A 14,837-nucleotide genomic window follows, 5' to 3' on the forward strand; every position below is an offset into this window, starting at 1 on the left:
AAAGAGAATCAGCCACTGGGGTTGACAGCATCCTCCTTTTCGTGCCACCCCGTGCCAAAGTTTAAAAAAACTGCTCGCGACTCACCCCGTTTGGGCGAGAGGGTGATGCCGCCCTGTGCTCACCCCCGGCTCGTGCGAGTCAGGTGCGCCTCTTATACGGGAAGTGTGCTAGTAATAAGGACACACTCCCCGAGTTGTATCTATACTCAGCTGATGGTCTAATTATTCTCCGATGTATTAGGCGTCCGTTCTTCCGATGTTGAGCCGAATCCGTAATAGCTCTGTCAAAGGCTACTGTACGGCAGAACGTAGAAGAAGAGCTCGATTAACCAAAAACAGACCTCTATACCTCATGAATACTTATAGATAAGTTAACGAGGGAAAAGATTCATCTTGCATCGAAAGTTTAGGCGGCAGACTAAAAGGTTAGGATAGTCCGGTAAGGAAATAAAGAGAGCGTTACAAGCACTTCATAGCTTGGATTGAAACTGTGCGTTTAACTCGAACTGCTTAGTTGGTTCTCGAGAAGCTATTTTACTCGGGAGGAGCCTGTAACGTAGAATATAGAGGGAGCCTAGAAAAGTCGCGAAAATATATTGGGAATATAATATATTTACTTTCGTATAGTGGTTCCAGAAACCGCCCTTCCCTTTGCACACACATTGCAATATTTGTTCGGTCCAGAGCTAAGACAGAAGTGGGACATTCATTACCTAGCTCAATACGGTCAGACATCATCTAACTGACCAACCACCGTTCGGCGTCTTTCATCATCGTATTGCTAATACGGGGACAGTTCTGCGCGCGATTCTCGTGACTGTACTCATTGTTTACCTAATTTGTGCCTTTATGAGCAAGAGGATACTAACACCGGCAACAAAGCTGGCCATCTAGTAAGCGGCTTTCTACAACTGTGCAAATATATTTGGTACAGACGTTTTCAATTGCGGCTTCACCTTTCAGTTTCGGTTTCAGTTTATTCCATTGGCTGTGCAGACTAGATGGCTTCACCTTTCACACATACACAAAATATTTCGGGTTCCACTTCGAGCCCACCACCTTCTAATCACGTGTAGCGCTTTACAGTACAATACCAATATTCTGCCACCAAAACCGATGGTGCTGTGAGCAATAATAGCGGCAAGAATTTAGGCCCAACTTACCTGGACCTGCAGCCTACGGTTTGCTGATTTGTCCACGTGTTGATTCTTATACATAAAGCTGAAGCCTCAGCAAAGAGCGGACCCTTGCTGCCTGATAAAAAGTCACAGTAACTTCTTTCCTATTTTGCACAGCGTTTTCAACTTGAGGCGAAGTACTGGGTAAGCCAAGGCTCCTGTGGGAGTGGTGGCTGAGTAGTGGCTGAGCAGTGGTTCAGCAGTTTCAGTCCATCTCGTGGCTTCAAAGGTACTTCTAGACTGCAATCTTTCATTCGCACTCACACTTGAGACCTGCATCTGAATATACAGCAAACTTTGGCTTGCCTCTTACACGCTTAACGCTCTGACCGCCTTAACATCTAGCTTCTGGAAAAGCAGTGCCTGTCCCTCACTGCGAGGTACCATTACTGAAAGATGGAGTGCAACCACGGTATGAAGCGCAAGGTGGCAGACAAGGTCGGGGATAGTGTCTGTCGTCCTGGACAGCAGTCATCCAAGAGACGAATGAGCAGATACAGAAGATGCGCCTCATCTACAGTCGCGCAGTTCGCACTGTAATAGTTGGTGAGGAAGGCGGTCATAATCAACAAGCGACAAACTTTATATCGCAAATTTTAGACCCTCAATTCCTGAACCAAGACAAATGGCTTGATGATTACAGGATAATAGCACTGGGAGGCGTGTTAAGAAATAGGTGGTTCACGCAGGGTTGGACTTTTCAAGAAGCGGCGCTAGCAAGGGAAACTGTCTTCGTTTACGGGTCAGGCACATTCCACCTCTCTGATTTCTCGGACGCAGTCGATATTGTCCGATACAGATGAGCTGATGTCCGGGAGTCTTTCCGAAAACCACCATATCACGCAGCGTATGAGGGCATTCTCGACGACTTTGAAGACTCGAAGTCAGTCAGACTTTTGGATACGCTCAAGGATCTCTTCCTCAGATCGCAAGATGGTAACATCATTCGTCCAAGAAGGAGTCCGGAATCATTACTCTACGAATTACGGGCGTACGAGTACACGGATCCAAGAGATCGTGTATATGCTCTTCTTTCGACAGTCGATCTCCCTTCACCAAATCACCTGACCGGGCTGCCGTCGCTGGAACCTGACTATGACCGTACTAATCTTGAAGTTCATACAGATGTCGTGATGTATTGCACTCGCATTTCAGGGTCGTTGGACATAATCTTGAGACATTGGGCAGATGTTAAGAGAAGACCGTGGCAGGACAGCTTGGTTGATCCAGACCTCCGATTCGTCGTTCCTTTTTGGATCTCTGGTTTAGAAGACATGCCTTTCGGCCATCCCAGTGCGGAAAGTAGAATCAGAGTCAACGCTGAGTCACCTGTTGGTGGGCCTTCACAGCAGGTATACTGCGCACATAACGGAAAAGTTGCTGACATTCGATTCGGAGTTGATGATTCAACGCTGACTTATAATGGCTCCCCTTTTACCAAAGGCATCAAGCTCGGAGAAATTGAACAACTATCAACACGCATGGCAGACGGAATCCTATTGAGTGAATGCCTGGGACTGGTTGAGGGCATTATCATGGATGACGCCGGTGCTCTTAAGGAAATAAAAGACTTGCTGTGGCAAATTTTCTGCCCAAATAGGGATGAAAAGGGTCATAGAGCATCAGCTCGTTACCGAATAGCTCTGCTGCACCTTTTACGCCATAACACTCGTTTTACGAGCATCGATACAGAGAATCTCTTAAATTCACCTCAACCGCACCTCGACCCTCACCCGACCCGCGCCGCTTTTAAACACCGCTCACCTCCCGCTCATCTTCAAACTCACCTTCTCAGCTTTCACTCACCTTCGACTCACCTTCGACTCACCTACTACTCACCCACGGCCCACTTCCTACGCGATCATGATATCTACTCCCGCGCCAGACCAGGATGCCACCCCTAGTAGCCGACAAGGTACCCTGATTTAGGCCTTGAAAGCGGATTCGCCGCAGCTGTCCTTCCGACTTCCTCTCGCATGTCTTATCTCGTCCCCTCCGTGTATAAAATGCCGCCTTCCTCCCCAGTACGAGATCTTAGGAGGCCTTTCGCACATCTTCGTCTCTTTCGCACTGTACCTGACCCTCTTCGTTTCTGAGCGTTGGTCTGGGACATTCTCACGGTCCGCGGACCTCTACACCCTTGCGACCACCAGTCATGATAACTTGTGCCTGTAAACTTGCGGCACCACGCGACTGGCGGCCTGATCTTCTCATATGGGAGTGGAGATATAGGTAGCAAGTTATCTCACTCCGCACTGATGGGAAAGCAGGCCCCCAAATCTCAGTTCATCTGGCTAATGGCGACTCCAACGTCAGTTGACGCGTGTTGCGAATTACCCTTTTCTGTGACCAGCTGTGGACTACCAGCGTCATAATAAGCAGCTCCGGCGAGAAAGGAAGAATCAGCGGAAAATCCCAAGGAAGATCTGACCATGTGAGACGATCGATACAGCTCAGGTTGATCAGGGGGTTGATTAGGGGTGCTCAGCGGGGGAAGGGCGTTATCGAACAATACTTTTTGCTGGCAGACGCTGTCAGATGTTTCTCATTGCTGACATTTGTATCCTAGTGCAAGCTCAGCTAGCTCGCGCTTGGTCGCTCATTACCTATAGCGCTAGCCGCGGTGAGAGTACCATAATGATTGTTCCCATTAACGGTCAGCGTTACGCCACGGTCCCAGGGTAGACCTTGCTCAGGTACCGGACTCAGGATTGAGAGGTGCTTTTCGACAACGTCACCGTCATTGCACTGTCTGTGCGGTACGCCCGCAGGTAACAGAACCAGCGTGTCTGGCCCAACAACATGTTTTTCCACTGAAACCTCGATTGTTAACTGCCCCTCGAGAACAAAATAGCACTGATCGAAGTCGTGCACATGGGTTCCAGGCCCACCCTTGCCTGGTAAAGTCTCAGCATAGTACACCACAGTGTTGGCCGATCCACTTGATGGATCAGCTAGTGCCATAGTAAAAAATCCTGGTAGTGCTTCGGTAAGGCGGGCTTGATCAACACGGCGAACGTATCCCTTGCGGTCAGTTCGATGCCCCATCGGTACGTCGTCAGGCGTGTTAACCATGAGAGCTATCTGCGCCAGCGGCGACGGCGCTGGGATAATCATCTCAAGGTGTGTCTCCGTTCCGGGGCCGTTGTTCCAGTTGCGGTGCGCGAGGCCCGCAGGGATGAAGACCAGACTTCCCGGGGAAACTACATACACCTCGTGGCCTAGGCGAATGTTCATGGTTCCGCGTAGTAAGAAATATAGCTGGTCTGATTGGTGATAGTGAAGGCCCGGACCGCAACCTCCTTCGCCGATATGGCTGGCAAGGGAGAGTCCGCTCTCTAGTATTGAGAGCACTTGAACGTCGTAAGATGGGAACCCAGTGTGTATTCTCGCGCTATCATCAAATGGGCGTATATACCTCGACCGCTGTATTTTTGGCTTCTGGTGTTTCTGCTTCCACTGGCGGATAATCTCACGTCCATAGTCACCTCCGTTAGGTAACCTTCGAATCGTATGAATATGGTATTTGCCTGGCTCCTGGTTGGTAAGATAGATGCCAGTGTGATGGTCGAACTCAACCAGGACGACAGGGCTTTGGATACGGTAGTAGAATGGGTCGTCGTCTCCAAACCCGCCGATCCAGGTAAAGTATGTCTCCGAGAGATGATGGCGAACAATTCGAAGCCGGTGGGCTAGCGGTACGGGAGGCAATAGGTCCTCGAAGGCCGCGACAATAGAAATGAGAAGGTCTTGAAGGACGGGCGTCAGCGACGTCGCTACCAAGCCTTCGTAGGGGATCACCCGGTTGTCTTGCGACGTGCCCCCGAGATGTTGTTGGTCCACTATATTCCAGCGGTCCGAGTCCATGCTTTGGTCGCCCAGTCGGCTATCTTTACGCGCCTGACACTGCTGCTCGGTAGTGAGGCTCTGCATCAGCTTCAGTCCCAATTCAGCTTCTGGGACAAAGAGTTCAATTCCCTTGTCCGGCCCCGAGTCGATGATCTGTTGCGGTCATTAGCTTAGAGTTATATAGGTTTGAAGGTTCATGGACTTGCGTTTGGCTCAGCGCCGATGAATACTGGGCCAACTGTCATCTGATTCTCGATAAAGAACACGTTAAGGCAGAAATGGTGACCGAAGAATGAATAGCCCCATGGCTGCTTTTCTGATGGCTCTCCGAAAAAAAGGAAACTGTGTTCGCGGTGAGGTGTTAGCTTGATAGTGCAAGGGAATCCATGTGGCCCCGGAGTTATTCGACCTTACGCACAAGTAACTGTTTTCATTCAGAATCGGGCGTGAGTTGCAAATTTCGCCGAGAAATTTGTTCGTTTTGACGGCTCCTTTGGCTTTACAGTATCCAGCCTTACTGAGTGATTGTTTCAATATATCCCACACAGCGTCGATCTTGGGCTGTGTTAGGTATTCGAGGCGTACGCCAATATCATGTGCGATAATTTCTGTGTTCGACCACTTTCTCCTAAGATATCTTAGCGGTTAAGTCATCGAAAGGGGTACTATACAATGGTAAACCTACCAATCCTCGCTATCCAAATCATTGCTGACCTTCAGCTTCTCATCGGGCGTTAACAAATCCAGAAAGCGCTTTGCGGCGGCGACCTTAATAGAGTTAGTGCCGAGTTAGCGCAGTAGTTTAGCATGACTTGCAGTACTTACAGCCTTAAAAGTTGAAGCACCCTCATCTTGGAGAGGATAGAGATGTTCTATCCTAACTCCATCGCTGGTCACACCGTAGAAAGATTTTCGGAGATTGGCATCCCAATTAGCGAAGAGTGTCTTGACGAGAGGATCTTCTAACATCTTCTTTGAATATTCGGAGGGAGTCATTTTATCGAGACCTTTAATTCGAGGATGTTCTGTAAAAAGACCGTGTCAGTCTAAAAGATTTGGGCGTGGCGCCTACACCGGCCATAGTGTATTTACTTCACCACCAAAGGGGTACTCACCGGGCTGAGGCACATAACGGTGGTAACCGCTAATTGGGTATGCTGCTGAAGAACCCATACTCACCATTCAATATTTCTTGCTGTTGTATTTTGGAGATAACCTAGACGGGATATCTGTGGATGGAGGAATGAGCGGTCAGTGCAACGGCAGAGAGACTATCTTTATGTATATTAAGCAGCGCGATCCCTACGACCCAGTGGTCAAGTGACGCCGCGTGTATAATCTCTAGGACACAGTGTTCCGCATCACGTTAAGATTTAAGATGCCTCTTCCATAGAGTGGATTCTGCAAGCAGGGTGGTACGATGGTGTTAACGAGCTCCTCGCGAATACGAAACTACTGGTATTAATGTCGTTACCTACAGCTTGAATTCATTACATTTACGTTGTTCCCTGTAAGTTTAAATCGAATCACTATCCATGGTTCGGAGTTCGGTGCGGTGGCGCTCACCCGCAGCTTCAAACTTCGAAAAGCGGAAGGTCCACAATTCTTCCACTATCTTTAGTGGTAAATCTTAGCTTTCTTTACGCCCCTCCAGGTATCCGTTTCGTATAGTATTGTAAGATACGCCGCAATTCCACTCCAGTGCGGGCTTTTCCACCAATTCCCTATAGTCGATCGTTCTATATCATTAAATTTAAGCTAAAAGCGAAAGTATTCATAAAAGCCCGTATGCTCTTACTTTGACTTGCAGAAAAAATAAGCTTGAACGACTAACCCAGAGACTCAGCACTGAACTCAAAATAATTGAAATGGCATCAAATCCAGCTTCTAGATGCTGCACTGTTGGCTATAAGCATTCGTTAGTTAGTCCTGGTGAACGATCTCCGGAATAACGAAGTAATATTTCTCAAAGAGGAACCCCTTCAGGTGAAAATACGAAAGTTGGGGGGATCGACGCCTACATCGCCAAACCGTCTGCAGGGAAAACCCATTCTCAGGTCGCAATTCTCTATCTCAGCGATATCTTAGGTATCCCCCACAATGCGAAATTAATCGCAGACCAAATCGCAGCCAATGGTTACCTAACTTTAATGCCGGATCTGTTCAACAGTGACCAATTACCACCGAATGTAACTGAAGACTTTGACTTTGTGACTTGGATCAGGGAAGGAACCGGGGGCAAAAATCCTCACACAACCAAGGAAGTTGATCCAATTGTTCGACAATGCGTCGATTATCTCCACAATGAGCATGGCGTGCAGAAAATTGGCGCGTTCGGGTATTGCTTCGGCGCCAAATACGTTTGCCGCTTCTTGAAAGGGGATGGCCTCGTTGACGCTGGCTATGTGGCTCATCCTTCATTTGTCTCTGAGGAGGAAGTGAAGGGGATCAGGGGTCCTCTTTCGATTGCTGCCGCAGAGGACGATTTTGTTTTCCCAGAGGAGAAGAGACATCTGACCGAAAAGCTGCTGAGAGAGGCATCATGCCAATATCAGATCACATTATATTCCGGGGTATCTCATGGCTTTGCGGTTCGAGCTGATCTAGGCAAGAGAGGGAGCAAGTGGGCTACTGAAGCTGCTTTCTTGCAGGCGATAGACTTCATGGACAGCTGGCTTTTAGTCGAGAATTCATAGGACATTTCATCGTTACTTTCTATAATATTGTCATGGCCATGTACACCAGAGAACAACTATGTCAGGAAATGACCTGCAGCCATGATAAAATTACACGGGAGGCTCCGCAAATTGGACTGCCACCCTTTCCGCAACGTCTTCGGGCACGCACCTTGGCTAGTGTCACGTGCCATAACTCCGCCGACGTAGTTGTGGCACGTGCCCTAAAAGGTGTTGGTGTCTGCCGATCTGGAACGGATATGTTCCGTACTGCGAGCAAGAATGAGTTGAACCGTACTTGGCTACCTAGTTCGTCAGCATGGACTACAGGGGAGGATCATAAATGTATCGCTTCCCCGACGATTGCGTCGCCCGGCGAGTACAAAGTAAAGTACTGCTACTCAGTTTAAAAGCATTGTGTTGCTACTCGCGCTCGCATGCGCGTGCTCGTTGTTATCTATATTGTCTTGGAGAAAATTCGAGCACCAGCTTGGATACCGACTTCGTACTGTACCTACTTCAGATAAATAGATTCCCCAACGTTGCCTTGCCCTACCCACAACGCTGTTCTAATTGGTATACCTTCTGATCTTCTTTCATCAGCGCGGCCTACTTCACAAAGGCACAAAATCTGGGTTCTTCTTCAGCTCCCATTGTGGAAGATGGTAACCACATGGAGCGCTTGAAAGAACAAAGTCAGTTCTTGAGGTGCTTAGAGTCACACCTACCCTTATCACCTCAAGAGGGTGATCATAGCCCCAGGCACTACCGTCAACAGACTGATAGAACTCTTCCCGAAGTGCTTTCTCCAAGGGTCGGTCGGCACAGACGCCTTCGACCAACAAATTTTTAGAGCTTTGTGCCATTATATCATCATAGTATCGTGGTTTCCCTATGATGTTCTTGTTGCGCTTTTTCAAAGCCGTGATTTGCTCGTCCGAGTATTGTCCGTAACTCATCATTTGTAGATTGGAGACGATAAGGGAGGCTTGAACGAGGTACGACCCGCCTGTTTTACTTCTTTGATACAAAGCATGTAAAGCACCAATCGCTCCAGCGTGACCACATCTAACTTTTCGTTATTCAAGTGTATTCATAGGAGAGAAGGTATACTAACAAGTAGTCTGCGTTGGGCCCCGGGAATATATGTGGCTCATCGTAACCGTGGAATTTTCCACAAGCAAACCCTACTCCAGAGGCCTATCGAGGTCAGTTTGACAATGAATCCTAGATTCCGGAGCCAAAAATACGTACCGTATCCCCAATCTGTGCCCACCCCGGACGGCCAGACCAGGGGCCTTTCCATCCGTAACAGTTTTCCTGACAATAGACAATGCCTCGACTGCGCGCCGAGACCAAGCCGAATACTGCATCCCGTCCAAATCCGAGGTGTTCTAAAACACTAGGCCGATAACCATCAATAAAGACATCAGCATCCTGAGTAAGCTCAAGAAACTTCTTTCCTCCCTCAAAGGTCTTCAGGTCGATATCGACACTTATTTTGTTCAGACAGGCCTCAATAAGTGTAACTGGAAGTTCGTTATTGGCCGATGAGGCCACTGGAATAACGGTTGCGCCAAGGGCGGCAAGGACTTTTGCGATCGTAGGACCGGCGACTGCTCGAGTCATGTCTAGTACCCTGATGCCGGAAAGAGGCCTTCGATCAGCGGTATCCGGAGGTAAAACCCATTGTGCAGGCGGTTGTTCATAGTAAGGCTGCGGAATCAAATTATACCATGGCTCGTCTTTGATGGCTTTGCCCTAATCACAGTCCGTCAGTAGTCTGAAAACGATGCCCGTGCCATACTAACATGAGGGAGTGTCTCAAGCTCTCCCAATTTAAAGCACCTGCAGCCAGGGATGCGATAGACGTTGTTGCTCCAGGTATCAAGTTCTTCTGCGTCGATTTGGCCTACAACTTCCGCATACATGTCGATAATTTCACTCCAGGATCGATTTTTCTCGTCATGTTGTGGTAAATTAAGCATGCGAAGGAGTGGCGTAGCATCCATACTTCCATGAAGTTGATACCATTGACCATCTCTGGTTTTGTATATGTTTGTTCCAAGCTGTCGGTACAGTTCGCGAGTATTTCCATGGTCCCAACGACGTGTGACCTCGGCCGTCTTCGGGAGAATTGGCACCGGTTTCCCGTTACCTCGCATAACACCTATCGCGAGCCCAGAAAGAAGAGCATTTTCCCTAGGTCCCGGTTAGTTCGCATTGAGCAAGAAAGTCGAGGACACGTTCTGCTCAACTCACAAATCAATAGTCGCAATTTCGTCGAGTCCATAGCGCTCCTTAGATATAGCCGTCGCAAAGAGGCCAATACTACCAAGCAGGGCAGCCTGAGTTTCCGCAGCTTTCCAGGGTGTTGGAAAGTATGGTTGCGTTTCCTCTCCCACAAACTTCACCTTATCCGCCTGAGCTTTAATCTCATCCGGGATGAGTAAGCGAGGGTCGGAGATGATTGTATGAAAAATCCTCTGGGCTTCATTCTGAAGGGTGTATGCCATTTTAGCGTAGTGAATATTTCTCGCGACTGAGTAAAAAAAAAGTTGCACATAATCAACCACTAATAATCTGCGGCATCGAGGTATCTTTAAGAAGGCAGTTACATTGTCAGCTATATTCATTCTGCGGGTGCACTCGTGAAAAGTATACCTCATTTGATAGGTGCGAGAACACTAGCTTCCCTAATTAAGAAAGGTGTCTCGGTAAACGCTAAGAATCACCTACCGGGTATGCGAAATATCGGAAACTTGTAAGTGGGGTTTTCAGGAGCAGTCTGAAAAAATATACCAACTATAACAGGTAAGTCTAATTATCTGATGTGGGTCACCCCCGGCATTCGGAGTTCGGTTTTTTATTCCTTTGTTACCAGGTATTTCCGACAGCTGACTCATTAATAGCATTGCCAAACTAATCGATATAATGAAAGATATACTGAGACTTTTATCTGCTAAAGGTGGGATATATACCGAAGATAAATTCTGTTTCTTTCTTTCTCTAATAAACCATCTCTATCATATCAATTCAAGGGGGTAGCTGCCAAATCGGAAAGATGGCCACGGCAGCTCCATCACCCCACGCGGGCTGGGTCTTTAACCAATCTGGAATTCGAGTATCTAACTTGGAAAAGTCCATCTCTTTCTATCAAGAAGTTCTGGGCTTAAGCCTCCTTCAAAAAGTACAAGCTGATACATTCACCATTGCCTTTATGGGTTATGTTCCTGGAGGAGTGGACAACCCTGGCCTGGAACTTGATCGTGAAGGAATAGTAGAGCTGATATGGTCTGAGGTAACTTTGATTGACTGGAGACGATACATTGAGGTCTATGCATTAACTTTTCCTCTACAAGACGTCTGGCCCGTTGATAACGAATTCGAAGACTCACGATGGATTCGGATTCATTAAGCTCATGTTCACAGTCCCAGACATCATGTCCGCCATGGAGCATATGAAAAAGTTTGGAGTGAAGGTGTTGAAGTATCCCGGTACCACAGATGAAGCTAGCCTCGATGTCGTGGCTAGGGCAATTGGTGCTGAGCCTTCTGGGAAAGGCCGTAATCAAGGTTTCTGGCACTTTGTAGGGCCGATCGCTTTTGTGGAAGATCCGGATGGATATTATATTGAACTAATGCAGCAAGATCACGCAAAGAATAGCCTGCCCAAAATGCGAAATGAAAATCTAGCTTAGGCTGAGCAATGTGCTTGAAAATCTGAGAGAGGTGGAACTCTTTCGAGTGTTGGTGTAGCAAAGTTGTCAACCAGGGTGACATTGCCATATCAAAACGATCCTCACAAAGAAATCCGTGCTCTTGCCGGTTTTGTTCTGCAGATTGTTCAAGATATTGTCCTCTTCCTTCCCCCACCTCTCCCCCCGACCCCGAGTATGCGAGAGCGCCTCACACATGTGAGTCTATCCTCGGTTCCAGGAAGAAATGAGTGTTATCCGAATTAGACTACTTCAGGCGCAGTTTAAAGGGGGGTAACCTGTTCGTCACAACTCGAGAAAGTCCCCGAGCCCGAGTTGGTTGACCGGGCGCCTAGAGCTTACACTTTTTCGTGGGAGCGGCTTTGGTTCTCCTAATGCCGACTAGACAGAGCCACCCCAGGGGCATTAGCTTTTGTTTCCCGCCTCCGGAGTCGACATGAAATCGACATGAAATACCGGTCCCCTCGGAGTTATGGTTGCATCTTCTCAATGTATCTAGCGGAGTTGTTGAATTTATCGACAATAAGTCGAGAGACGCTTCGACTCGACGGAGACATCGTGTAGAGGCTGCATCCTCGCCCCCAGATTTTGCAAATCTTGACCCCAGACCACCGCCCCATAGCTTGGAGGCCCCCGGCACACTGTAAGAGAGCTATCTGTTGCCCAGGCCATGAAAGCAGCCTGTTCCCGTAGTACTAGTCTAGTAATCTATTACCATTATCACAACCCACCGGATCAAGACATCGGATTGTTTTAGTATTTAGGCACAAGCAGTCTGCCATACTATCTAACGGAAGTTCTTGCAACCACTACTCCCCACTCTTCCTCACGTCCCATCATTTGGCTTCAAATCCCTGATAATTGATGCTCTTTCCCCCTGCCTTCGCTCAAATTCTGTCGACAATGAAGGTTGCCGGCTCCAGTACCGCTCCTTTTGGAGACGCCTCCTCCACTATTCGTCCCAAGATTCATGCAAAAACTTTCATTGTCCTGGCGGTCAGTTTTGTCCATATGTGTGAATCAAACGTGAAGGTGGTTGGCGAGACTAATGTCATTCGAAGTCGGTGTGCTTTGTTTACGCAGGTCAAACAATTGGAATCATCGCTTCTGGCATCCTTACCCAGCCCTTGGGAATATTGTTCAACAGCCCCGCTGAAGGTGTATGGTTCGCGACTGTAATCAACATCTTCCTGGCTATTGGCTCCCCTCCTGCCTGTCAAATTGCCGACTATTGGGGTAGGAAATGGATTCTTACCATTGTGACTGCTTTTGGGTTCGTGGGAACCGTGGTCATTTCTCGTGCACAATCCATGGGCGCTGCAATCGCAGGCTTTACCATCATGGGCATCGCTTCTGCAGGAGCGCCGTTGATCGTGGCCATCGGGTCAGAAGTCGTTCCGAGAAAACATCGGCCTTACGCTCAAGCACTGGTTTATGCATCCGGGACCTTCGCCGCCGTTGCTGGTCTCCTTATGGCGGGTGCTCTTCTGAGACACAACCATTACGAAAACTTCCGTACTTTCAGCTACGTCCACGCCGGTATTTTTGCTGCTGCTACCGTTGGATTTGCTCTTGTCTATGACCCCCCCCGAAGAGAGCTTCAGACGACGTTAACAGCCAGGGAAAAGCTTGGAAAACTTGACTGGACTGGTTATCTTCTTTTCACTCCAGGTTTGGTGTTATTCTGCGTCGCACTTTCGTTTTACAAGAACCCTTATCCCTGGGGATCAGTGCGGGTTTACGTTACTTTCACCTGTGGCGTTGTTCTGACGATCGCTTTTGGCATTTATGAGTGGTATTTCAAGAAGGACGGCATTCTGAATCATCGCCTGTTCCAGAACCGTAATTTCCCTCTCAGCATTGTCCTCATGTTCGTGGAAGGGGCATTCTTCTTCACCGTCAACGGCTACCTTGTCTTCCAAATTGCCACCTTTACAGGACAGGGTTTCTTTACGTGCACCTTGCATTATGTGGTCGCCTTCGGTGGTGCTACCGCTGCACTACCTTTGGTTGGTTGGGTGGGCTCTAGGTTTCGAACCGTACGGATCCCAATTATCATTGGCATGGTGATTGCTCTGGTCGGTCTCATTTGCATGGCCACCGCCGACTCGAGCACACCCCGCCCAGATTATTGGATTTTCTCTCTCATCCTAGGTATCAGCGCTGCCTGGATGCTCCCTTCAATTATGGTTGCCGCCCAGATGAGTACGCCCCCAGACTTAATTTCAGAGACCTCGGGACTACTTAATGCTGCCAGAGCCGTGGGCTCCACCGTCGGCTTAGCTATCAATAATGCAATTTTCAACAGCGCATTATTTGACAACGCTCCGACAAAGGTTGCTGCGGCAGCTCTGCCTCTCGGATTGCCCGAGACGTCCCTTCCCGCACTCATTTCAGGACTCATCGCACGAGATCAGAATGCGTTAATGCAGATTCCTAGCATAACACTGGATATAATCAATGCAGCTTCCATGGGATTGTTGAAAGCCTACAACATTGCTTTCAGGGATGCGTGGATTTTGTCATGCACTCTCTGCTTCTTAGCCGTTATCGGTAAGTGCCGAATGTCTGCAAAGAATTTTCAAACGTTAACATCTGCCATAGTCAGTTGTTTCCTTTTCGAACCGGAGAATGAGTTCACTTCGCATATCGATGCACCGGTCGAGAAGGATGTTTTGGAGTCGCAGGCTACGTTTGAGCATATCTCAAACGCTGAAAAACCCCATATCGCTACGACTCATTTTGAATGAATCAGGTGGAACGTGCTAATGGAAGAGCGCTTTGCGGGTCCGGACCGACGAGGTTTGAGCACCTAGGAATCGATGTGGAGAGGTCTCTGGCTGCGTTCTACGTTCTATTCTGAGTTCTCCTGAGCGCCGCAAAGCGGCTGGTGGTGGAAAATACGTGGATTCTCCTCCTCTTGAGCTGAAACACTTCTGTTTGCTGGTGCATAGATAGAGGGAGCAGTCTCGATCGAGAAGATGTAGAATGTTGCTGGCAATGAAAGGGTTCACCCGTTGGCGGTAGAGACTGGCAAACTAGAAACTGCAGTGATGCTGTTTTCGTGGCTAGACGCCAAGTTGAAGTCGGCCTTGCTCGGCCAGTCACCGTATACCGGACGGGCCGAAGACTCGACTCAACCAGTCTTAGATCACAGGCAGACACCTCCGCCAGATCGACGCTACCCTTCTGAGAAAACATATCCGAATACATTTACTCCCCCCTAACCTGTAGGGAAGCCTGGGACAGAACACTCGGGGCTACGTGACTTCTCTGACCCGGGTAAGCATCGAGGCCGACCCAGAATGCGAATGCAACCAAGGAGTGGAAATGGGTGCGCCATTCCATTTTCCGGTTCCAGGGATTCTAAGGTCTACGGTCAGAATGACTGTAGGAGCAACGCAAGGAATAAACGC

General features: G+C 48.5%; 6 protein-coding genes across 6 annotated transcripts; 4 read left to right on the forward strand and 2 right to left on the reverse strand.

The window, feature by feature from the left end:
* Positions 1–1,681: 1,681 nt before the first annotated feature.
* A1O5_09529 (uncharacterized protein) lies at positions 1,682–3,082 on the forward strand (the record flags this gene model as incomplete). The annotated part of the gene is made up of 2 exons (XM_007750108.1): positions 1,682–1,966; positions 1,997–3,082. 2 exons carry the CDS (start codon positions 1,682–1,684, stop codon positions 3,080–3,082), a joined length of 1,371 nt encoding a protein of 456 aa, XP_007748298.1.
* A 676-nt stretch (positions 3,083–3,758) lies between these two features.
* On the reverse strand, positions 3,759–6,023 carry A1O5_09530 (uncharacterized protein; the record flags this gene model as incomplete). Its single annotated transcript, XM_007750109.1, has 5 exons — positions 3,759–5,180; positions 5,267–5,369; positions 5,446–5,655; positions 5,713–5,795; positions 5,853–6,023. The coding sequence occupies 5 exons, from the start codon at positions 6,021–6,023 to the stop codon at positions 3,759–3,761; spliced, it is 1,989 nt and encodes a 662-aa protein (XP_007748299.1).
* Positions 6,024–6,895: 872 nt separating this feature from the next.
* On the forward strand, positions 6,896–7,723 carry A1O5_09531 (uncharacterized protein; the record flags this gene model as incomplete). Its single annotated transcript, XM_007750110.1, has 2 exons — positions 6,896–6,945; positions 7,000–7,723. 2 exons carry the CDS (start codon positions 6,896–6,898, stop codon positions 7,721–7,723), a joined length of 774 nt encoding a protein of 257 aa, XP_007748300.1.
* A 593-nt stretch (positions 7,724–8,316) lies between these two features.
* A1O5_09532 (uncharacterized protein) lies at positions 8,317–10,218 on the reverse strand (the record flags this gene model as incomplete). Its single annotated transcript, XM_007750111.1, has 5 exons — positions 8,317–8,770; positions 8,820–8,902; positions 8,957–9,463; positions 9,514–9,904; positions 9,965–10,218. The coding sequence occupies 5 exons, from the start codon at positions 10,216–10,218 to the stop codon at positions 8,317–8,319; spliced, it is 1,689 nt and encodes a 562-aa protein (XP_007748301.1).
* Positions 10,219–10,766: 548 nt separating this feature from the next.
* Positions 10,767–11,403, forward strand: A1O5_09533 (uncharacterized protein; the record flags this gene model as incomplete). The annotated part of the gene is made up of 2 exons (XM_007750112.1): positions 10,767–11,003; positions 11,065–11,403. The coding sequence occupies 2 exons, from the start codon at positions 10,767–10,769 to the stop codon at positions 11,401–11,403; spliced, it is 576 nt and encodes a 191-aa protein (XP_007748302.1).
* Positions 11,404–12,324: 921 nt separating this feature from the next.
* A1O5_09534 (uncharacterized protein) lies at positions 12,325–14,171 on the forward strand (the record flags this gene model as incomplete). The annotated part of the gene is made up of 3 exons (XM_007750113.1): positions 12,325–12,417; positions 12,483–13,974; positions 14,026–14,171. The coding sequence occupies 3 exons, from the start codon at positions 12,325–12,327 to the stop codon at positions 14,169–14,171; spliced, it is 1,731 nt and encodes a 576-aa protein (XP_007748303.1).
* Positions 14,172–14,837: the final 666 nt, after the last annotated feature.

This window comes from Cladophialophora psammophila (assembly GCF_000585535.1).
Source record: "Cladophialophora psammophila CBS 110553 chromosome Unknown aczJe-supercont1.16, whole genome shotgun sequence".
NCBI lineage: Eukaryota > Fungi > Ascomycota > Eurotiomycetes > Chaetothyriales > Herpotrichiellaceae > Cladophialophora > Cladophialophora psammophila.